This window comes from Paramisgurnus dabryanus, chromosome 6, assembly GCF_030506205.2.
Source record: "Paramisgurnus dabryanus chromosome 6, PD_genome_1.1, whole genome shotgun sequence".
NCBI lineage: Eukaryota > Metazoa > Chordata > Actinopteri > Cypriniformes > Cobitidae > Paramisgurnus > Paramisgurnus dabryanus.
The window spans coordinates 47,503,232-47,528,097 of NC_133342.1; the positions used below are offsets into that span (position 1 = coordinate 47,503,232).

The 24,866-nt window shown below is 40.4% G+C and overlaps 1 protein-coding gene across 3 annotated transcripts; it reads left to right on the forward strand.

The window, feature by feature from the left end:
• Window positions 1-377: 377 nt before the first annotated feature.
• LOC135767201 (transcriptional repressor p66-alpha-like) lies at window positions 378-24,730 on the forward strand. Of its 3 annotated transcripts, none has more exons than XM_065276855.2 (11): window positions 378-590; window positions 9,674-9,925; window positions 10,706-10,832; window positions 10,983-11,105; window positions 11,684-11,746; window positions 16,026-16,145; window positions 16,236-16,424; window positions 21,994-22,252; window positions 22,424-22,791; window positions 22,881-23,115; window positions 23,561-24,730. In XM_065276855.2, the coding sequence occupies exons 2-11, from the start codon at window positions 9,687-9,689 to the stop codon at window positions 23,695-23,697; spliced, it is 1,860 nt and encodes a 619-aa protein (XP_065132927.1). In that variant the 5' UTR covers window positions 378-590; window positions 9,674-9,686; the 3' UTR covers window positions 23,698-24,730. The 3 variants fall into 3 exon arrangements, with proteins under 3 accessions (XP_065132927.1, XP_073671142.1, XP_073671141.1); XM_073815041.1 differs by lacking the exon at window positions 378-590 and adding an exon at window positions 878-898 and having other exon boundaries at window positions 22,881-23,010; XM_073815040.1 differs by lacking the exon at window positions 378-590 and adding an exon at window positions 878-898 and having other exon boundaries at window positions 16,029-16,145.
• Window positions 24,731-24,866: the final 136 nt, after the last annotated feature.

A 24,866-nucleotide genomic window follows, 5' to 3' on the forward strand; every position in this document is an offset into this window, starting at 1 on the left:
TGGGTGAATAGATGATTGGATGAATGGATAATGTATGGATAGGTGAATAAATTAATGAATAGATGAGTGGATGGGTAAACAGATAAAATAATGAATACATTTTAGTGAAAACAAAGTAGAACTATGGATAAAAAAGAATGGTTGAGTGAGTGAATGAATGAATGAATGAATGGATGGATGGATGAATGCCTTTAACATTATTTTGGTCACTACGTGCTTTAAGTGCACTATCTCTGACAGACAGGACACTTACAGTAAACACTCAGCTGACTGTAAACTGTTATAACATAACCACTGACCTCCCGCAACCCTCGATCACGTGCCCATATGAGCCCGTGTTTTGTAACGCCACCCTCGCGAGTAGAGGACAATCGTGATATCGATGAGGATGATGATGGTGCGCTTCAGCGCGCATGCTCAGTGCGGTGACGCCGCGGCTGTAAGCGTGAGAGAGCGGCGCATTATTTGGCAGCGAGGCGTCGGAGCGGCGCGAGCGACAGCGGAGGGTTGCCCCGGGATTATCGTAGTGAATTACCGGTGGAAAGTGTGAGGAAGAGTCCCGGTACACGGCGCAGAGTCTCCGCGAGCCGGTGAGTTTCTGAAAGAGTTTGTCCGGTCGCGAGCTGCTCCTCTTCCTCTCTTCCTCACCCTCACCGACCCGCGACGACACGCGCGCTTACAAAGTATCACGCGACTTTAAACACGATATAGTCTGTCATTATATAAATATGAAACAATGATACACGCGATCCGACGCGACGATATATGAATGTGTGTGAAGCTTCCGATAACAACAAGAGTTTGTGATGTTTTCTCTCTCTCTCTCTCTCTCTCTCTCTCTCTCTCTCTCTCTCCCTGTCTCTCTCTCTCTCTCTCTCTCAAGCAGGTTTAAGTTCATGTGAGTTTATCGTCTGAAAGTTTCTGTTTCTGTTAATGATTTTTTTATTGTTAAACTTTACTCTGTTAGAGTTGAGGTGAATGTACAGTAGAGTACAGTATAGTGAGACTGTGACACAAGTGTTTTGATCCTGTGGTTGTGATGTTAATATGTTATAATTGTGATTATTGTGATGGCTCGTCTTAATGCAGTCGAGTCGTTGTGTCTCGGCTTACTTTAACCCGTCATGTTTGTCCAGGCTGCTGCTCTTCCTCATTCTCCTCATCATCATCCTCTTCCTCATCTTAAAGCGGCACGCGCAAATTTCCCTTTATTCATCTCTACCATTTATGAACTCGTGTTTAGCTTCAAAGTTTCATTCCCTGTAAGAATGACAGTGGACTCACATTTGGCACGCTTTCTGTGTGTGTGTGTGTGTGTGTGTGTGTGTGTGTGTGTGTGTGTGTGTGTGTGTGTGTGTGTGTGTACACCATGATGTCAACATTTTGGTGTTTTTGGCATATGTTGTTTTCCTGTGTCCTCTTAAACCAAGTGGCCTAAAACATAATAAATGGTATTTTTATCAATTAAAAATGGCAAAGGTTTTCTATGAGGGCTAGGTTTAGGGGTTGTGTAAGGAGAAGGGGATAAGAAATTATGTCTCCCATAAACACTTTCATAGTTGATATCAATATGTGCTTGTTGAAATAATAAGGTGAACATAGTGAAGTGAAGGAGTTTCGTGTCACATGAATGATGCTTAGAAGAGGTCACAACAGGAAGTCTCTCTGTTTTTTCTTTAAAGTAGTTTGAAAACAGTGGCTTTAGAAAAAGGCACCGTATATTCAGTGCTAAAACCGTAGAATAAGACTTGATTTTGCTCATGGGTAATTGACTGGTTTCATGTTGACAGGGCACAGCTTGTCCTCCATCTTTTTAATGTTGCGATTGGTCTTTGTGTTTGGTTAATGATGTTCGTTCCCTCAACAACAGTTCTCAAGGGATTCACATCCACTCTGCTTTGTGGACATGAGAGACATGACTGCGGGTGCTCCACTCATCTCTCTTAGATGTATATTCAATATTCTGAACTTGTATTTATTTATACTCATCACCCTTACGAAAATAACATGGTTGCTTGCGATAGTTAAACTTTGGTTACCACTAAGTAATCCATGGGTGTAATCCACAGTTATCCATGGTTGCCACAAAAACCATGGATGAAACATACCGTAATAAAACGATGACGGTGATAATCAATATGCCAAAAAACATTATTAATAAATTTTTTTAAGGGAAGTAATACATGGTTTAAAAGTAAAGTTATTTATAGCCTGAAATGGGTATGAACTTTTAATGTAGTAGAACTGTTGCAAATATGTAGATGCCAAATAGACTTAATTTAAACTTGCATTAAGTGCCATTAAAAAAAATTGGATGTGTTAATTTGTAATTAAACAGTTTAATGTAAAACTAAATATTATTGTACTGTATTCAGGGTGGGGATTTGCTGGGGTGGATGGGGAGATTATCCCCCCTCTGGTCTTTATATCCCTGCCTCTGATTGGCTCATAATTTATTTTCATAAATACAAATATTTGAAAAACATCCCCTCAGTGATTTGTTCACTGTTGGTCATAAACGATCTTATCTCTAGAAAATTAAGACATTTGCTGGTTTGGTGCTGATGGAGGACATGGACAGGGATAAAGATGGGATGCTGAGCTCACCTGAGAACATCAGAACTCTCCTCCTTTTTGTGATGTCAGTTTTTAAATGATGAACCTGTTATTAAAAATGCTTTTGTGGGAATAAACAGAAACACCTGACACGCATGTTTTGACACAAATGTCACAGGTGTCACAGTGGCAAATTGCAATGCAAAAGCACCACCCAACGTCTTGTAATCGGAGGCATGTACATTCATCTCTGTTGTTTTTCTGCTCTGATAATCCCACTGATCTGTCTCACCTTCTACTATGTGTAAATCAGTGGGCGGGGCTAAAGATGCAATCATGTAGAAATAATTGATTTGGCAGTCTTTTGTCACATTATGACATCATAATTGCACTATAGATGACATGAAGCGTTTTGGCTGCTTGGTTTTGACTTCCTCTTTAGTCAATAACAGCGATGCCACGACGAGTGCCATTTTATTTTAGAACCAGTTTCTATTTCTCCGCCTATATATATATGGAGATCTCATTCAATGGCTCCATTTAAAAGCATAGGCAGCTGACTTGTTGCCTTGCTGCATCATGAGGCAATGACTTCAGAGGCATGAAGGCTGCACGAGAAATGCATTCGGACAGCCTTGATAGTCAGCGTAATGCAATTCTGTTTGAAAAATAAACAGAGAGCGCATTTGTGATAATCCCATATTTGAAAACTGCAATACTAATTTCTCGCTAGTAATGAAAACATAACTTTATGTACACTAAATATATGCTCCAGCTTTTTGGAGTTTGGTTTTTTCAAACTCGACCAATCACATTCCTTGTGCACGCCCACACACAAAATTATGAGACGGCACAATGAATCTCAGGAAGTAAGCCTAGCATTAAATTCGGTTGCGCTTTGATGCCTTCATGCCTTGGAATGCTGCCTCCGAAGGCAGCATTTTAGAGCTTTCGGACGCAGCCCATGAAATATCTGTGCATTATGACTATTAATTATCAAACATGGACGAGGGGAGACTGATTAGATGTTTAAAAGCAGAAATATATAACTTATCCCTCAAGTTGCACAAGGTAAGCCATAAGAAGCGGAGAGATGTATGTGTGTGTGTGCTCAGCTGGAGTGTGAGAGACACAAAACAAAGCGAAACTCTTCTGATTGGCTATGTTTTGTGATTGATTGCATCACACTATTTTTTTTGCGTTAAGTAAGGACAGTCAAATTTCCCATTGCTGCAATCATATTGCGTCACGATTAGTAAGGACACGGTGTAAGAGACAGAAAGCAACGTGAGCACGCATGCAGGTCATGCTCAGTGTTTGGTTTAAGCCTGTAGGCTGGGTCATTACATCAGATGCTATAAATACACTGAGACACTTCCTGTGGGCTGCTGTGAGAGTGAGACAGACAGAGAGAAAGTGAGACAGAAAGGCAGGCAGGTAGGCAGAGCGAGTGAGAGTGAGACAGGACTTTACACATCACTTAGCTCATTGTAGAGCTCATTGTAAGAACTGAGTCACTTCTCACAAACCATATTACGCCCCCTCTGGTGACGTTTTAAAAGCTGCTCGCTGCAATGCATTCTGGGATTGTTTTTGTAAAGGACACTTGGGATCCGGTCTTAGAATTTGAGTGAAAGAAGCGAGCGCTCTTTTGGTGACAATAACAAGGATGTGGTTGACTTTGAGGTCCCCGATTTGAGCAAATGAAATGGTGCTCATCTAGTTCATCTCGCACATCAGTTTACAAACCTCTGATGGTTGTGTTTGTAGACTGTTTGTAGCCCCACATCGTGGACATGACACGGTTCAGTTCAATTCAAATTAATTTCTAAAGCACTTTTTACAATTTTGCCTGGTTGCAAAGCAGCTTTACAGTAAATACATATTAGTACAGGCAGTAGAGGCGTAAGGAAAAACAGAAGATTACGAAATGCACACACTTAACCAACACTACTACATGCAGTTATGTTTTTGCCTTGATTAGATAGTATAATAGAAGAGGACAGAAAAGTATAGGGTGGAGAGAGGGGTATGGGATCGGCAAAGGACCTGGAGCCAGCTTTCAAACTTGGGTCACTGAAGGTGCGTCTGCAGCATATGTCGGATAATTGCTCAATGCAGCATCGGCTCCGACATACATGCAGTCTGTTGCTGGGTTTCCATCAAAATCTGAAGCAGATCTTTTAAAAAAATTAATGCGAATGCGAATTATTTGCGTTTCCATCTAGTTGTTTGAGCGAATGACGATGGTATTGGTAACTAGTAACCAACAGTAAATAAAACAAGGCACGATCAGAAAATGGATACATGACTATTTTTAGTTACGATTTGCAAGTTATTCATTTACTAGCAGTGCAACTTGTAATTGCAAAACTGAATGCTGTGCACAGAAGAAGGAATGCAGCATTTTTGATGCAGGCCCTAGCAGCAAGGGCATTGCGATGACATCGAGCCTCATATATGGGAGTGATCATGTCAGCTGATACAGCTAGACGAGCAGTCACATGGGTTTAATGTTTGCTACATCAGAATTTATTCGGCAAATGTGTTTCCATCTCCCATTATTCTAATTTATTCTTTTCACACAAGTCAAAAACAGCCTCAAGCAAGCATATAAAAATCCCTTAATTTGCAAAAAAAAAGAAATTTAGCGTGTACAAGACTTGTTTCTTATGGGATATTTCAAAATGCACATTAAATCAGTGAGTGTGATGGAAACCCAGCTTGTGTCTTATTAGAGATATTGTTTGCAGTTTTGCACTTTCACAGCAGTACTAAACCAATATGGATGGATTAACGGGGTAAGGGTTAGGTTCAGGGCTGGTTGCTATACTTGCTTTTATAAAATCTATAACTGTGTAAACTTAACAAGGATTAATAAAGTTATAACCTTCTACTAGAAGATCTTCACATGTAAACCTAGATGTTTGTCATCAAGAGGTTTTTCTTGTTTCGTGCAGGTTTGGTGAGATCGAGCATTTTGTCGTTTACTTGTTTGTTCAGGTATGTGTTGCATTCGGATTTAATGAAGCGGTCTGGCAAGTAAATCAGTCCAGAATAGCAGCTGGTGTATTTGGTGTCATTTTATTATTTGTTTAGTGGTGAGAGTGGTGCTAGTATTGAGTGGAGGGGTCTGGCCAGGTGTATGCGTTAGTCTGATCAGATGTGTGTAACACGACACCTTGCCTCCATTTTATCATCTGTTGACACCCAGCACAACGTTCATAATCTCACAGAGATCATCGAAGGGTCCGGTGGGCCGCAGACTCGTAGTAACACCTGTTCCAGGGTCAGTTACGTTACGTTTCCTCTTACACTTGTTCTGGTCTTGATGGTTGTTGGATGTCTGGAAAGAGTTTTGTGCTCAGTGTTGAACAGTATAAAAGCTGATGAACCTGATCGTCTTGGCAATGTCGTAAAGTTTTTGGAGTGATTTAGAAGAACTGGTTCCTCATGATGTGCTTTATAGTAAAAGCAGCAGATCTCTGAACATTTTGTGTGAAATTTTGTTTTATTGATGTTTGAGGATGTTAACATAAGTAGAGATTAAAAACTAAAATGAAAGAGTTTTGCGACAACACTTCACACACAGCAGATGTTTCATATACATCGCTGATAGCCGTACTGATCCTGATGGCCGGATAAGCAGCACTGACTAAAGTTTGTTTTGTATTTCCTTCAGAACAGAATTGGGTTCACCCGATGAGCGGTGATGAGGGTTAACTTTGCCTTGTCCTGTCGGTCTTTTAGTCATGCACTTGCCGGTTTAAACCGGTTCTCAGGAAAGTGCTTTGTGTGCCCCATGGAATCCTGGGAAGGGTCATGTGTGACGCTGTGATGTCACAGGGTAGGAGAAAGAAAACGACTTTAGTCAGCTCCTCATTGTGTGTGTGCAGTAGTGTGATATGAGTGTGTGTGTTTTCTTTTCTTACTGTTGGAAGCTGTTACAGTTGTTGCTAGGCTTTGATGTGATTAATGGTTTTTAGTTGAACGGTTGCGCATAAGGCTCTAGATGATGATGTCAGCTGTCTGACCTCCTGTCGATCTGTCCCACTGTTAGACAGACGCTGTTATTTGGCTCATATTAATCGAAATGCCTTTCCTGTCAGTAGTCCTAATAGGGCTGTGACGATGCATTGCATTTCCCCTTAAAAATTACTGTCTGAAATCGATTCTGAATCGCAAGACTCCGATTCTGTTTCATATGCAGCTTGTGCGTGTACTAGTGTTGTAGTTGTAGACCACTTTTTAAAGGTCTTGGTCTTGTCTTGGAATCGACCGCTTTTTTACTCGGTCTCGTCTCGGTCTCAGAATTTTATTTCAAGACCAGTCAAGACCACAACTGATGGCACATCAAAAATTTATTTTTATCATTAATTGTATGCAGTTTTTTCAGGTTTGGCTTATGATGTTGGAATTGTTAAAACATTAAGTTTCTCCCAATGACAATTTTTCTAATTTTATTACTAAAAACAACTGTATTGTGTTAAGTGGATGGCAAGCCATGGAAAGACAGTTGAGATTAAATGGTTAAGTTCATTTCATTTATTTATTTATCTCAAGCAAATAGTATAACAATAGAAGAATACTGAACAATAATAATAATAATAACAACTTGCACTTATGCTTGAAATGGAGTGAGGAGAAGTAAAACTTATTGAACCCCACCCCAGTCTATTAAACAATTTATACCAACCGAACAAAATGCTTCCTTCTTCAATTATATCTATGGAAAAAAGAAAGAAAGAAAAAAACATATAAAATAAATAATAGTAATAATGATACCTCGTTAAGAAACATTATTCTAGTTGTATATGTGCCCAACCATACATGCATACATACTATACATATTCATAATATTCAAATATTACCACAAGTAACATTGATTTATCAAATACCAACAATGGTAGACAGAATACACACAAGGGTACGTAACGACGAACAGCTACCAACAAGTTGATTTCAGCTCTTTAGTGTTTGTTCACTTTAATTTACTTATAGACAAAGATAAATTCCCACATCTGCAATGCCTTTGATTATTTAATCAACTTCTCTGATGGCTAACACACACATGCACGCACACAGACATGAAGTGCCTGCCTAATCATATGCATATTCCACATTTTATCATAAGTGTTTTAATTCAGTGACCAGTGATTTGGTCTCGGCCGGTCTTGGTCTCGACCCTTTAAAGTCTTGGTCTTGTCTCGGTCTCTGCCTGTCTTGGTCTTGGTCATGACTTGGTCTCGGTGGTCTTGACTACAACACTAGTGGGTACTACGGGTCTTTGATCAGTCCTTATCAATCTAAAATCATTACGAGTCCGAGTCGTTTATAACGTGCATTTAAAAAAACAACACTCATCACACACAATCATTCAAATATTCTTTATTATCATAAAAATACCTGAAACAATTTGAAGAAAAGCGATGTAAATATGCTTATAGACATTTCCTGGAATAGCGCTTGTAATGGTTCGTCTTCTGTTGCACAATGGAGTTTCTGCCGGAGAGCGCCCTCTGGCTTTTGGATGTGGTGGCATTTCACCATAATTCATTAAAATTCATTCATTCAGAAAACGTGCATTTGCATGATTAATTGTCCCAGCCTTATATCCTAATGGCGTTTTGAGTCTGGGTACAGCAACAATCAACATCTGACCCTAAAGGGCTCATTATAGTTGTGCGTAGGTGCTACTGCGTAGCCATTTATACTTATGCGTCGTCCTGCAGCGAAACTGCCAAAAAAGAAGCTTGGCCAGTAAACCAACAAATGAAGAAGAAGAAAAAGCTTGTTGTCTATGATTTGAGAATACCAGCAGTGATGGAGGGATTCAGACAGTTTACCTGATGGGACGGGTTCTAGTGGACCAATCACAGCACTTGCGGTCCGCGTAGAACGGACACGTCGTTAACATTTTTGCGAGGTGCACGTCAGGTAATGCAGAGCTCTGCACAGCTTATGCATAACCTATGATGTAAAAATATAACTATAAATGACACTTAATTCACCTTTAGAACGTGATGCACCTCACCAAGACACAGCGGACTCTAGATATTTTTACATGGCAAAATATTGTTAGACATTAAAAAAAAATGTTAAAATATTTTCTTTGTAGAGACACAAAACACAAACGCTTTAAGCTTTGTAGAACTTAGTAGGACTAAAGCCCGATTTATATTTGTGCATAAGTTCGATCCGTAGCCTGTGCGTAGCTCTGCATAGCCTGACGTGCACCACGCAAAATTTTTAACAGCGCATCTGTTCTACTCGGACCGCAAGCGCTGTGTTTGGTCCACCAGAACCCCTCCCGTCAGGTAAAAAAAACTGCGTCATAGGTATTTCCGTTTGCGACGATGAAAACAAAGAAATGGCCAAGTAGAGGAGTGATTTAACTCAAACTGCAACAAAAGTCGCTGTCTATTTACTTCCACCATTACTGGTTTTCTCAAATCATACACAACAAGTTGCTGTTTCTTCTTCGTTTGTGGGTTAACTTGCCAAGCTGCTGCTTCTTTGACGATCGCGCTGCTACTGAGGTTACATGCGAGGATACTGCCTACCAGCGTTCTGCGCGTGTGTTTGCATGTCAATGCGGACAACGACGCAAAAGTATAAATGAAAACCGACGCAGAACTTACGCCGTCGCGGCTACGCCATAGGACCTACGCACGACTATGAGCCCTGAAGGGGTGGTTTCCTGGACAGGACCTAAGGACCTAGTCCTATTCCAAAAATGCATATTTGAGCTGAATTAATAAAAATATTTCTAAAGTTGCACACCACCATTATTGTTTTCTTGTAAAGTATGTTTGTAAAATCTACTTAAATGTCCTAATATAACTAAAACCTAGTTCTGGATTAATCTAAACCCTGCCTCGGAAACTGACCCTAAATGAGTGGACGAGAGAGGGAGTGGATGAGTTGGTGAAGTGGACTAATGAAAGTGTAAGGGAGTGCGGTAGTGGGCAAGTGAATGAGTGGACGAGTGTTTGTCTATCTTTCCCTCATCTCATTCTTTTTTTATGTCTAGAAATCACAGGATTTACAAGACACAAGAACCAATGAGATTTGACCTTTCTGTCTCTCTCTTTCTCTCTGTCCATCTCTTTCTCAGGTGCAGTGCAGTGATGTCGGAGGACTTGTCCCGGCTGACTCGCAGTCAGAAGCGTGCTCTGGAGAGGGAGTCGCTCTCTGTGGATGGGGACAGTAAGCGTCTAAAAGTTGAAACTGTGGAGCAAGATGTCAGGACAGTGCTCGCCTCCAAATCTGAGACTTCCAGCCTCCTTAGTGGAGGGGAAGTGAAGGCCACCATCAAAGTGGAGGTGCAGACAGGAGACGAGCCCATGGACATGAGCACCAAGAAAACGTGAGGACTTTAAAGGCATAGCGAGGCCTTGTTTAATGCCTGAGCTATGTAAATAAATGATGCTTACATATTTCTGTACTAAAAGATGAGAGGCTTTAGTGAAGAAGCAGCAGGACATCAGTAAGTTTTGAAGTCGTCTAAGCTCCTTTTAAAGCTGACAGATGGCCAGAACTTTAATTTCCAGACTCTTTAAACTTTAACTTTCTTGTTTTATACTGTCAGATGGAGTTTAGAGACACAGAAAGGTTATAAATCTGCTTTTTGGGTGAGGTGGTGAGATAACACAATATCCTGTGTGTTTGTGAATGTTTGTATGTGTAACAGGAAGTGAATGTGTTATTTTCTTGTCATCCGTTGTTCTGTAAGTTTCTCAGGTCTATAAATACTCAATGAGCAGTGTGACAGAACGTGTAAGTATGCGTGTGTCCGAATCCCTCCCACCCCAAAGTTTCTCCATTTTCTCGTGGCACCTGAACGCTCACAAAATGAAGGCCATGTGTCACTAACAGGTTCCAGCCGGCCGGTTGTCATGGTTTCATGGTAAGGGAGGGGGAGGGTGGCGTGTCACGTGATGTGTTTAGTTGGGTGATTAATCCACAGGACGAGTCGCATCTCCCTGATCCAAATCAAATCATGCTCATGAAAAACTTGGGAAACCCAGGGAGCTCGTCATGGATATTTTTATGGAGAATTGCTTTTGTTGTACTTAAGTCTATCGATATCCTGTATTGATTAAGATGCTGATTAATTCTCTCTCTCTCTCTCTCTCGCTCTCTGCAGTGACCTAAAGGGAGAACGCAGCTCCTTGTCGCCTGATGATGTCATCGTGCTGTCTGATAATGAGCCATCCAGTCCACACATGAACGGCGGGAATCACATTAAAGAGCTCGACACCCAGCTGCTCATGGTAAACAATGTGCATACTGTGTTGTTTACACACACACGAATAAAGAGTTCCTAACAGTACATTGTTATGCTTCAGAGTTGACATGCAACAATATTATTATACACAGAAAAAATGTCTAATGTATCATGGAAATATTGTGTGTGTATGTAGAGGAGCTCTTCACATGAACGTGAGCGTGTCATTAAACAACTGACTGAAGAGCTTCGATTGGAGGAGACCAAACTCATCCTGCTGAAGAAACTCAGACATGCTCAAATACAGAAAGACTCCAAGGTACAGACACACCATTGCATAGTACAACTCGGTACGACTCCCTTTTGGAGGCTTTTCACTGTGTACAGGACCTGGTTCCTGATACTTTTAGTACCACCTCAGTACCAAGCGAGCTGCACCAATACTAAAATGTGGTATGTAACATCACTGATTGGTCATCAAGAATCGTCACTACCAACGTAACTTTTAATATACCTTTTATCGCGTATCTTTGTGTCTAGTTAGGACACGGTGCAAGTCCATAATCTCACCCAGTCTGAAGTGATCATGCCGTGTCAAGCCTAGTTGTACTACATAATGGAAAAGCACCATTGACTGTACTATACTGTAAAATCATCATCTTCTGCTGTACTGAGATCTGTTAAGCCCATCTGGTTTATAGACGCACTACTTAACAGGGATTATGATCAATGACCCTCTCTTACTGTCACTCTTCTGAAATTATTTTATTCCTGTGCAGTGATATATATTTACTACTCGCCCAAAAAACCGTTGGTTTGTAAAGTCATGATTCTGATGAATATTCTCATTTGCTGGTGTTTAATCTGAATGTTTTCTGTCTTCTGTTCTCCGAGCAGCCGATTGGATCTGTGCCATCCCCTCCTGTGAGAACTTCTGCTTCCAGTAAAACAGCACAACCTGTGAGTCTGTCAAATACACACGTCACAACATCACACATCACACACACATCACACTTGCATTAGATGTCACACGTAAAACACACTTGTCTCAAATGCATCACACACAACGTCACACTCAACACACTTGTCTTAGATGCATTACATGTGTCACACATCACACCCTCAACACTGTTGTCTCATATGCATCACATACATGACATCATCACACATGCATTCACATATAAAACACACTTGTCTCAGATGCATCACACACAACGTCACACTCAACACAGTTGTCTCGATGCATTACATGTGTCATACATCACACACATGCATTACACCCACAACACTGTTGTCTCATACGCATCACATACACACATTGTGACATCATCACACATGCATCACAACTCGTGTCTCAATATTACGAGTGGATGACACTTTTAACATGGCACGCACATCACGACGCAACACAGTTGTCTCACATATTGCACACATCACACTTGCATCCATACATAAAACACACTTGTCTCAGATGCATCACACACATACATGCATCATGACATCATCACACATGCATCACAACTCGTGTCTCAATATTATGAGCGGATCACACTTTTAACATGGCACGCACATCACGACGCAACACAGTTGTCTCTCACATCCCACTTGCATTCACACATAAAACACACTTGTCGGAGATGCATTACATGCGTCACACCCTCAACACAGTCGTTCTCATATGCATGACAAACAAGCATCATTACATCACACATGCATCACAACTCGTGTCTTAATATTACGAGTTGATCACACTTTTAACAAAGCACACACACTACGGCACAACACAGTTTTCTCACATATTGCAAACATCACACTTGCATCCACACATAAAACACACTTGTCTCAGATGCATCACACACATACACGCATCATGACATCATCACACATGCATCACATCACAACTCATGTCTCAATATTATGAGCGGATCACACTTTTAACATGGCACGCACATCACACTTGCATTCACACAAAACACACTTGTCCCAGATGCATTACATGCATCACACCCTCAACACAGTCTTCTCGTACGCATAAAACACAGACATCAAGACATCACCACACATGCATCACAACTCGTTTCTCAATATTACGAGTGGATCACACTTTTAACAAAGCACACACACTACGGCACAACACAGTTTTCTCACATATTGGAAACATCACACTTGCATCCACACATAAAACACACTTGTCTCAGATGCATCACACACATACACGCATCATGACATCATCACACATGCATCACATCACAACTCATGTCTCAATATTATGAGCGGATCACACTTTTAACATGGCACGCACATCACACTTGCATTCACACAAAACACACTTGTCCCAGATGCATTACATGCATCACACCCTCAACACAGTCTTCTCGTACGCATAAAACACAGACATCAAGACATCACCACACATGCATCACAACTCGTTTCTCAATATTACGAGTGGATCACACTTTTAACAAGGCACACACATTACGGCGCAACACAGTTGTCTCACATCACACTTGCATCCACATAAAACACACTTGTCTCAGATGCATCACACACCCTCAACACTGTCGTCTCATATGCATCACATACTGTACATGACATCATCACACATGCATCAAAACTTGTGTCTCAATATTATGAGCGAATCCCACTTTTAACAACGCACACACACTCCTAACATAGTTGTCTCACACATCACACTTACATCCACATAAAACACACTTGTCTCAGATGCATCACACACAATGTCACACTCAACACACTTGTTTTAGATGCATTACATGCGTCTCGCATCACACACGTGCTTTAAACCGACAACACTATTGTCTCATATGCATCACATACACGCATCATGACATCATCACACATGCATCACAACTCGTGTCTCAATATTACGAGTGGATGACACTTTTAACAAGGCACACACACTACGATGCAACACGGTTGTCTCTCACATCCCACTTGCAATAGATGTCACACATAAAACACACTTGTCTCAGATGCATTAAATGCGTTACACCCTCAAAACAGTCGTCTCATATGCATAACATACAGATATCATGACATCATCACATATGCATCACAACTCGTGTCTCAATATTATGAGCGGATCACACTTTTAACATGGCACCAACATCACAACGCAACACAGTTGTTTTACATCACACTTGCATTCACACAAAACACACTTGTCTCAGATGCATTACATGCGTCACACCCTCAACACAGTCGTCTCATATGCATGACAAACATGCATCATGAGATCATCACACAAGCATCACAACCGTGTCTAAATATCACGAGTGGATCACACTTTTAACAAGGCACACACACTACGATGCAACACGGTTGTCTCTCACATCCCACTTGCAATAGATGTCACACATAAAACACACTTGTCTCAGATGCATTAAATGCGTTACACCCTCAACACAGTCGTCTTGTACGCATAAAATACACACATTTAGACATCATCACACATGCATCACAACTCCTGTCTCAATATTATGAGCGGATCACACTTTTAACAAGGCACTCACATTACGACACAACACAGTTGTCTCACATCACACTTGCATTCACACAAAAAAACACACTTGTCTCAGATGCATTACATGCGTCACACCCTCAACACCGTCGTCTCATATGCATGACAAACATGCATCATGAGATCATCACACAAGCATCACAACCGTGTCTAAATATCACGAGTGGATCACACTTTTAACATGGTACACACATTACGACACAACACCGTTGTCTCTCACATCACACTTGCATCCACACATAAAACACACTTGTCTCAGATGCATCACACACAACGTCAAATACACACATCATGGCATCATCACACATGCAACACACAACTTGTGTCTCAATATTACGAGCGAATCACACTTTTAACAACGCACACGCACTACTAACACAGTTGTCTCACGCATCGCACACATCACACTTGCATCCACATAAAACACACTTGTCTCAGATGCATCACACACACTCAACACAGTTGTCTCAGATGCATTACATGCTTAACACATCACACACATGCATCACACCCTCAACACAGTCGTCTCATACGCATGACAAACATGTATCATGAGATCATCACACATGCATCACAACTTGTGTCTCAATATCACGAGCGACTCACACTTTTAACAACGCACACGCAGTGTGCTAACACAGTTGTCTCACACATTGCACTTGCATCCACATAAAACACACTTTGTCTCAGATGCATCACACAGATACACGCATCATGACCTCATCACACCCACAACACTGTTGTCTCATACGCATCACATACACACATTGTGACATCATCACACATGCATCACAACTTGTGTCTTAACATTATGAGCGGATCACACTTTTAACATGGCACGCACATCACGACGCAACACAGTTGTCTCACACATCGCACACATCACACTTACATCCACACATAAAACACACTTGTCTCAGATGCATCACACACCTACATCACACTCAACACACTTGTCTTAGATGCATTACATGTGTCACACATCACACTCATGCATCACAATTCAGGTCTCAATATTACGAGTGGATCACACTTTTAACAAGGCACACAGACTACTAACACAGTTGTTTCACACATTGCACTTGCATCCACACATAACACACACTTGTCTCAGATGCATTACATGTGTCACACATCACACACATGCATCACACCCTATACACAGTCGTCTCATACGCATAACATACACACATTATGACATCTACTAACACAGTTGTCTCACACATCGCACTTGCATCCACACATAAAACACACTTGTCTCAGATGCCGATCACACTTTTAACAAGGCACGCACATCGCACACATCGCACTTGCATCCACACATAAAACACACTTTTCTCAGATCCATCACACAAATGTATTAAATGCTTCACACATCACACACATGCAACAGTCGTCTCATATATAATCACATACATGCATCATGACATCACTCACACACTCGTCTCTAACACTCATCACAGTCTGTCCACAAAACAATTTTGCATATGATTTGCGAATTTTGTCTGCCTGTATCCTTGTGTAAATATTACCATAGTATTTAAATTTGGGTTGACATGATCACACAAAACCTGTTAATATATAATGAACATAAACACAGCGACATCCTGTCCTGGAAATGAATGTAATGTGTCACACAAGATCAGGTTTTAGTTTGTGGAAAAGCTCATTGATCTAAAGTTAGTGAATCTTGTTCAGCAGGTGATATCTGGTCGAGGTTCAGAAACCGCGACACTTCCTCCGCTGGTGCGCGGTGGTCAGGTCTCCAAACACGGCGGTTCTCAGATCATAATGCCTCCACTAGTCAGAGGAGCTCAGGTGAGTGGTCTGCTCTCAGGATATGCAGTATAGACCCAAGACTATGTAATGATTTGATGACATTCCTCCACCGGTCTGTGTGCTCGATAGCCCATCTCAGTGACGACACAGCAGATCGCCGGTCTCCGGCCACAGCAGCAGATCTCAAGTTCAGCTGCTCCGCTACTGCTGGCTCACCGAGCATCTGTACCCAACGTCCAGGGCCACAAGATCCTCCAGCCCGGTCTGATACACGTAACAAACGCCCCCAACGGCAGCCTGCTGGTCAGCATCAGTCAGGTGGGCTTCAGTTTCTCAGCGTATAGAGTGTAAAAGTTGCGCATGTGCTCATTTTGCCACTGAATAGGAAGTAGAGTCAGAAGTTAAATGATCTTATTAACGCCTCACATGGTCACAGAAATGAGATGCATTTTGGTATTTGATGAACTACTCTGATGGAGTCGTTAATACTGATTCAGTCTTTCAATGTGAGTGAATCATTTTAAAGATCTGGTTCATATTTCATATTTGCAGTCCTATAGAGACAGAGCGCAGTGCGTCATAACCTGAAAACAACACCCACCGGGGATTAAACAATCCATCCGTCTCCACTGACTTTGTATTGCGAGAGGTCGCCTCCTTGTCATTTCTGGCATATAACAAAAACAGACTAATGTCTAAAAGCTGCTGTGTGACAAGATGTACAGCTAACAAGCCAAAGAACCCAGAAATAAGTTTTTATAAGCTGTCAACCCAAAAAACGAGAGTTTAAAGACACAAAAGTGGAAACAGGCAACTTCTCATAGAACCACTATTAGTAGAACTGCGTCCACTAGGGGGAAATGTAGTCGGCGATCGACTTTTTTTCTCCTTAAAGGCTAGGTTTTACGGCTCGACAGCTTATAAAAACTTATTTCTGGGTTTGTTGGCTTGTTAGCTGTACATTGTCACACAGCAGCTTTTAGGCATTATTTTGTTTTTTGTTATAAGCCAGAAATGACAAGGAGGCAGCCTCTCGCAATGCAAAGTCAATGGAGACGGATGGATTGTTTTCCCCCCGGTAGGCGTGGTTTCAAATTAGCATTAATGTGCTCTGTCTCCATAAGGTGTTAAGGGGCATAGTTTATGAGGGGGTTTATGACCCCCCAATATTCAAATCCATCAGTTACACCCTCACCCGAGTGTGCCTCATAAGTCTTGAAAAGTGAAGCCGCTGGCTCTTTGATCGCCCCCTGGTGGCTGGCTGCAGTACAAGTCATAAACCCCGCCCTCTCCATTCAAACGAATGGGACTCTGTTCTAAATACAAAAAATTATTTACACTTCCAATAAAAGTTTCCGAAAGATGGTTTTGGCCCTTTCAAGTAGTTGATATCACGTTGATATATGTTCAAGTGTTCATTTTTGTGATACGTTTCGTTTTATCAAGTAATTTAATGTTATAGAAACGGGGCGTGTCGCTATGATTGGCGTGGTTGAATTAGGCGTGCGAGCGTTTGGGCGGAAGATTGATACCGCGGCTTCGCCTCTGGCTCCACGGACGATTCTTCTGCGCATGCCATGGCTCCAAACTGACGTTTTTACGTAACATGGCAACAACCATGGTCGGACATTGTTGTCTTCAATTCATTACAATGGAGGGAGGTGACGTCGCGTCATCCATTTTTTTTTTTACACTCTATGCCCCCAGCCCAATACTGGATTGTTTGAAGTTGGGTCATGTTGCTATTTGCTAATCGCTATTTGCTAATCTTTTCCCGTACCCTGCCAACCTGCCATACCATATGCATGCCTGTCAATTATCCCGTTTTGGCCGGGAACTTCCCGTATTTTACCCTTCTTTCCTGCCGTCCTCCCGAATTAGTATTTTCCCGTAAATTTCCTGTATTTTAACCTGCGTTATTAAAAAATAATTATGAACTACAACGCAAACTGACGCACGACCTCAACATCATCGTTCTTAGCCACTCCCCTCTGTTCGCTGATTGGACCTGCAGATTTTTGCAACACCGCAGTCCCAGACGTAGTACTGAAGCGAAATGAAAATCAAGTGGAAGCATGTAGGAGGGCGGAGCCAGGCCAGTGTTCGAATTGAAGGGGGTCTGGGGGGGTCCCGGACCTCCTATAAGCCTTAAGGGACCCCCCATAAAGCACAAAAATATAAATTGGGGGGTCCCCTGGTTTTTATTAAAATTAAAATACTACATGAATTTAAAATTCTCATGTTGCGTGTCACAAAGCGAAACTGTCTTTATTTGTCCCAATTTCGCAATAAACTAATTCAAATGACTTCTGTCTGAAATAAATAAACTCGCAAGTGCGCCTCATGCTGTTTTCTGGAGGAATTGACAGACAAACAGTGGCAAATCTATCCTCTCAGTCTGACGGCTGGTCCACCCAGTCACACAAAATATTTTATTGGGGAAGCAGAAGAAATCACGCTTAAATGATAATAAATGATAGTCTCTTTAATACTTAACACCAGGGCACATAAATTCCACTTGAGTGTTTGTGACCAACCCTCATTGACGACAAGCACACATACGCGCGTTTGTGAGCGGCATTGACAAGTACATAAACCCTGTGCGTGTTTGCTGTGATTGTTTTTAATGATAGAGAACACGAACCATTTGATATTTCAGATGAAATAAAACTTATCACTAAGTTAAGCAGATCTTACTTGTAATTGTCATTTATGTGACGCGACAGTCGGCACTCAGCAGCACATCATCATTTCAAATCCGTTTACAAGATGAATTCTCTTGTTATTTTAAATATGAAGTTTACATTGCGTTGTAAAAATGATGAAATTATCTTCATACGTGCTTAATTCATAATGAGAACGTATTAATACAAGCTTTTTTATGCTGCTATATTATATAACAAAATAAACAATACATGTCATTTTATATACAAACTATAATTCTATCTTGACAAGCACATTATCTGCTTCATGTTGGTCCGGTTTAATTCAGAGGACTCATTGCTTTGGTGTATTCATTTTCATTTTAAGCCTTTAAAAAGTAATTATTTTAGATGCAATTTTGTAATATTTATAGCTTAAATTATCTAATTTAATTTTTAAAACATTTAAAATCATTTTGCAGAATTCCGCAGATTTTTCCAAAACATTTCCAGAGATAAAGCAAAAAAAGTCCGCATATTTCGTCTGGCCCTGTTTATCGCTCAAATACGCATCATTCAGAAATAAATAACTATATTTATAGAAAGTATCTTTTGCATGTGTTTTTTTAAACCTTGCAAATGTTAACATGCAAGCGATTTTAAACAATTTGAGCGGAAGATGTTAAGTGGGCTGTTTTATGTGCGCAAAGACAAGGACGCGTCGCGCACACATACTTAAATGGACGCAACACTCATAAGCGGACGCACGGAGACGCGCGATTCCTAAAGCATGCAAACACAAAATTATTTGGAAATACCACAGTCTTGGCACCTATTCTCATAAAAACATTCAGTTATGTTTTAAAGTAAGTGCAATCAGTTTAGAAAGAAATCAGATGTTTGTGTTGGTCTGAAAGTAGCAGTTCTTATCTGCTTGTGTTTCTGTCATTTATATTAATTAAACAACAGAAAACAAAGGAAAATCACTTCTGTATCTAAAAACAGATTAATTATTCGATGAAGAAGACAGTGTTATTATTCATTTGATTCTATTTATGTACCTAAATATATCTTACTTTATTTGTAACTTTGTTCTTTTCTATTTTCTATGCTCATAATTTCTTAATTTGTTCTTATGTTATTTCCCCACCCCCAGTTTTGCTGATCTGAAAAGTATTCGATCTATGACTCAAAAAACGCAATGTAATCCATTTAACCACTACTATACTGTATAGTAAAATTATGTAATTTAAAAATGAGGTCCACCCTATTTCACCCCTATTCTGTGTAAAATTTCTGCCCTTGCCAGTGTTTCACACTAATTTGAGGGGTAAAAATGTTTTAGAGTTTGAGTTAAGGGTAATTTGGGGTTTCTTTGATTAAAACCAGGATCAGATGATTACTGATCAAGGACGATCACATCTTACTTTGTGAAATCACAGCGACCTTATGATAAGGGGGTGGGGCTTGGCCAGGGGGTGGGGCTTAGCTAGGGGACCCCCCCATAAGCTTTGACATAATTCGAACACTGAGCCAGGCTACACGATAATTGGCACATACAGGTACTGTTAGGTGACAGTTGACGCGAGGTTAGTGTGTGAGGTCAGATGATTATGAGTGACAACAGGAAAAAAAAACAGATGGGTGATGGACGCTACGACAGAGACAGAAGGCTCTCTTGACAAAAAACAAAACCCTCATGTAAATAACGCGATACAATATCAAAAGAGTAAAGAAAAGTTATGTGAAATGAAAAGAAAAACTGTAAAAGAAAAGCAATATGAAATGAAAAGAATGTGTGGAATAAAAATAAAATGTAAATGTTAATACAAGCAATATTAAATGAACAGAAAAGATGCAAATAAGCCTTTAAATATATATATTTGGTTGGGGTGGTGGGACTGCTCGCAGTGGCCGCACGTTTTCAGGAGGGGAGGAGATTTGTGTTTTGATCAAAGGTTATGAGGGCACTTTTTTAAGTTAACATAAGTTATTTGTAAAAAACATTCCAAGACAAATTCGTTTTTTTATTTCAATTTCAATGCGACTTTAACATGAAAATCACAATAGATTAAATGAAAAATATGTAGAAATTAAATTATTTTGTAACGATACTCCTTTGAACCGATTGGTAACGCCCACCAATGCGGCATCAGCAACAGTACACAACGTGAGGTGAGGTCACTGGCACTGCTGCATACTGGAGAGCACGTGTAGCACCAAAATGAAGCGAAGCACTGCCCATCAACCGACTTTATTCAACTACTGGGCAAAAAATAAAACTAGTACTGAGGAAGAGGTATGAGAATATTGTGTAATAACGAAGTACACCCCATATATTTTAGCTAGCTAAATTATTAATGGCAACAATAAAATGGTATTCTAATCCGTTATGTTCTTTCATTTATCAATAGTGTCTGTAATTATGATCGACAAAATTATTTACATCGCTGTTTGTTTTGTTCCTCAATTAATCAGACTTTTGAGTGAGTTGGCTGAATGAACGATTGAAGTGTCTCGCGCATTAAAACAGCGAAACGCTGCCGCCTACAGGCGGTTTTAAGATTTAACATCATTTTTTTTGTTTAGCGTTGTTCAAAAACTGATGTGTTTTCTTTTCAAAAAATGTAAGTGCATTAGGTGGAATTTAAAAATCTCAAAAGAAATGTTACCTTTCATATTTGTATATGTAAAAAAAGAAAATTGTATATGTTGAATTTGTAATCAGTTAAAGTACGTGTTACTAAAACCATTGTTAAATTGATTAACCAATAACACTACACATTAAACGAAATATTATTATTTTATTTAAAAAATAAACCCCTCCATGTTCAAACTAAAACTACGTCCTTGGATTGTTACCATACAACAGAATGTAAATCATTTGAATCTTTCAGCATTTACATAATTATGTAAGAAATATATTTGATAATTCATATAAAATAATTCACACCTGAGGTGATATGTGGCTACGATGCAAAGCAGAGTATCTATGTATTTCTTTTACTACCACACAAATATTTATGCTTTGTTGAAATTAAATGAATCTGTTGGCGACTATGATATGGAACTGCAATGCGCTCGACAGACCTTGAACTACTTCATAGGTGTGCGTTTACTCAAAAATAATGCACACCCTCAGAATGTTTATCAGCCAGCCAGAATGAAGCATTCAACAGCTCTGTTGTATAACCTAAAATAACAACAATTTAGCATCATATCTGTCTAATGCTTTGTTTCTGCAGACCACAGCTGCAAACCTGAAACCAGCATCTGCACCGTCGCAGTCGAGCACGTCGAATGTCACAGATACTCCGGCCAGTCGTCAGGCGGCGATGAAACTGGCGCTGCGCAAACAGTTGGAGAAAACTCTACTGGAGATTCCTTCACCCAAACCACCAGCGGGAGAATTTAACTTTCTTCCCTCAGCGGCTAATAATGAGTTCATCTACCTGCTCGGGCTGGAGGAGGTGGTGCAGAACCTTCTGGATTCAATGGGCCGAGGTAGAGCTCACCTGTGTTTTTACTTAATTACATTTTAAAACTATGTCTGTGTGCGTTACATTGACAGAGTATTCCTTGTATCTTTGCTGTATGATAGTGAGTGCAGACAGTGTTTATGCTCTTATAAAGGGGTCTGACCAACTTTATTTAAAAGAGATGTTTGTTTTACAGGTAAACAGGGTCTGTACGCCGGGTTAGCTGTCTCTTCCGAAGAGCCATTTTCCTGCAGTCAATGTAAGACTGACTTCACCTGTCGCTGGCGCAAAGGCAAGGGCGGAGTGTTCATTTGTGAGCAGTGCATGTCCACCAATCAGAAGAAGGTTGTGAAGACCGAGCACACCAGTCGGCTGAAGTCGGCATTTGTTAAAGCTCTTCAGCAAGAGCAAGAGATTCTTTCAAAGTCTCCCATGTCTTCATCATCATCCCCAGCTCACGGGATGAAGGTGGATCAGAGCAAACCACGCTCTTCGCCTTCGATTCAGCAGGCGCACAGCAGATCCAGCCAGTCAGTCAACCGCCACCTCGTCTCCATCAAACAGGTCATTGATTATCATTTTTGCTGTAAGATATTTCTCTATACTTATAAATCCTTCTGTGACTTACGCATTCTTCTTGTGTTTCTTCCCAGAATCCAGTGCAGCTCGCCCGTAGCGTGCAGCCGTCAGTGACTGCGATTCGTAGCGGAGTTCCTCACTCTTCCTCGGCGTCCTCTCAACTGCGCAACGCAGTGGCGGCCGCAGCGCTGGTAAACAGGCCAGGTAAGCATGCAGCGCATCAGGGGTCAAAGGTCAGCAGCAGTGACAGTAAGAGGAAATCTGACCCCACGACCTCCAGCTGGAGGAAGCAGATCAGCGTTACACCAGGTAGATTCTGAACTGAACACATGGGCACTGAGAATTACACCTGAACTGTGTGTGTGTGTGTGTGTGTGTGTGTGTGTGTGTGTGTGTGTGTGTGTGTGTGTGTGTGTGTGTGTGTGTGTGTGTGTGTGTGTGTGTGTGTGTGTGTGTGTCTGGGTACCCACTTTATATTTCTGAGCCAAATTTGTTCCCAAGAGCCTGTCAAAACCTCCTTTTTAGGCTTAGGTTATAGTGTTTACAATTAGGTTTGTTCAAAAACAATATAAGTTTGCTGAATGTCCCTATTTAGTTTGCCAGTGCCATTTATGATTTGTATGAAACTGCACATGAAACCAATCCTTTATTCTGTATTAGATCTATAAATAAACATCTGTGTTCAAATGTAACCATTAAATGATGTTAAGTGATGTTCATGTCAAACTCTCTTATATTCTTTGTATGATCGCAGGTGTGACCATGGCCTATGTGAATCCAAGCCTGTCTGTTCATAAGAGCTCCTCGTCATCAGTGGAGCGCCAGAGAGAATATCTCTTAGACATGATCCCATCACGCTCCGTGTCACAGACCGCAAATACGTGGAAGTGATCCTCCATTTCCTGGAACGTCAGTCTTGAATCTAGAACTTTCCCATGAGATTCTAGAACTGAGAGCTTCAAGGAGATACAACGATTCAGTGGTTTTCATTCGTTATACACTTCATTATAGCCATATTCATTTGCTTCACTCAATATTAATAGCTTGATTTGATGAATAAAGATCACAGTGTTAAAGGGCTGCTGCTGTGAGAGTCGGATCATCTTGTGAACATCAGAAATGAATGAAAAGCTTTAAACCGGCATTGACGCTCATGTGAATGATTTGCCTTTAAAGAACCAATCAGGAGTCATTTTCATTCCCAAATTCAGTGCAAACACACACAGTCATTTGTTATTGACCTGCGCATGTCTTTATTACTTTTGTTTTTAAAAATATGACAAGTTTTCATGAAGAAGAGTTAAGTTAAAACTGTTAAATGCAAACAAATTTTTTTTTTTGGATTTTTGACTTTTGTGTTTGATTTTCATTGTGTTTGACTGTAACTGTAGCTGTGTGAACTTTCAGATCAATGTTTTTGTTCAATTAAAACCCATATATGCCTTTACCTGACGCTTCAGTGGACGCTGCTGGAATCACATTTGACCCAAACCCAATAATTATGTTTGTGGATTCTTGGATATGTTGTCCAAACAAGTTTGCGTACTTGAGCCATTTTATTTCTTTATTCAAATGGTTTCAAAAAAGTGAAATTGGCCTTTGAATGTTTGACTGTCTGGTTTAGTTTTGTTTTTCATTCATTTTTGTAGCCATTAAGGTTTATATTATTAAGCAAGTACTTCCTGCAAACAGATTTATTTGCCTTGTTAAACTTAAAAATCAGAGTTTATTTCATTATTAATTGGTTATTACTATTTTATTTTTTGAGCTCATGGAGAATATTGTTGACATTAGGTCAGTTGTGTTGAAGCTGAAACAGCTGATATCACATTGATGGCTTTCTGCAGTCATGTATTAGGCCTAAGTGATGTTACGGTATGTTGAATTCACTTTTGTTCACAGTTCTAATAAAAACAAATAATAATAAAACAGACCGTTTCAACCCTTTCATTCTTTTTCAGGCATTAAAAAATGTGTTCTTCAAAATCAATATCAAATGTTTAATGTTGTGTGCAACTTCCGCATGGTAAAATCTGTCACGTTCCCGAATTTGACCAATG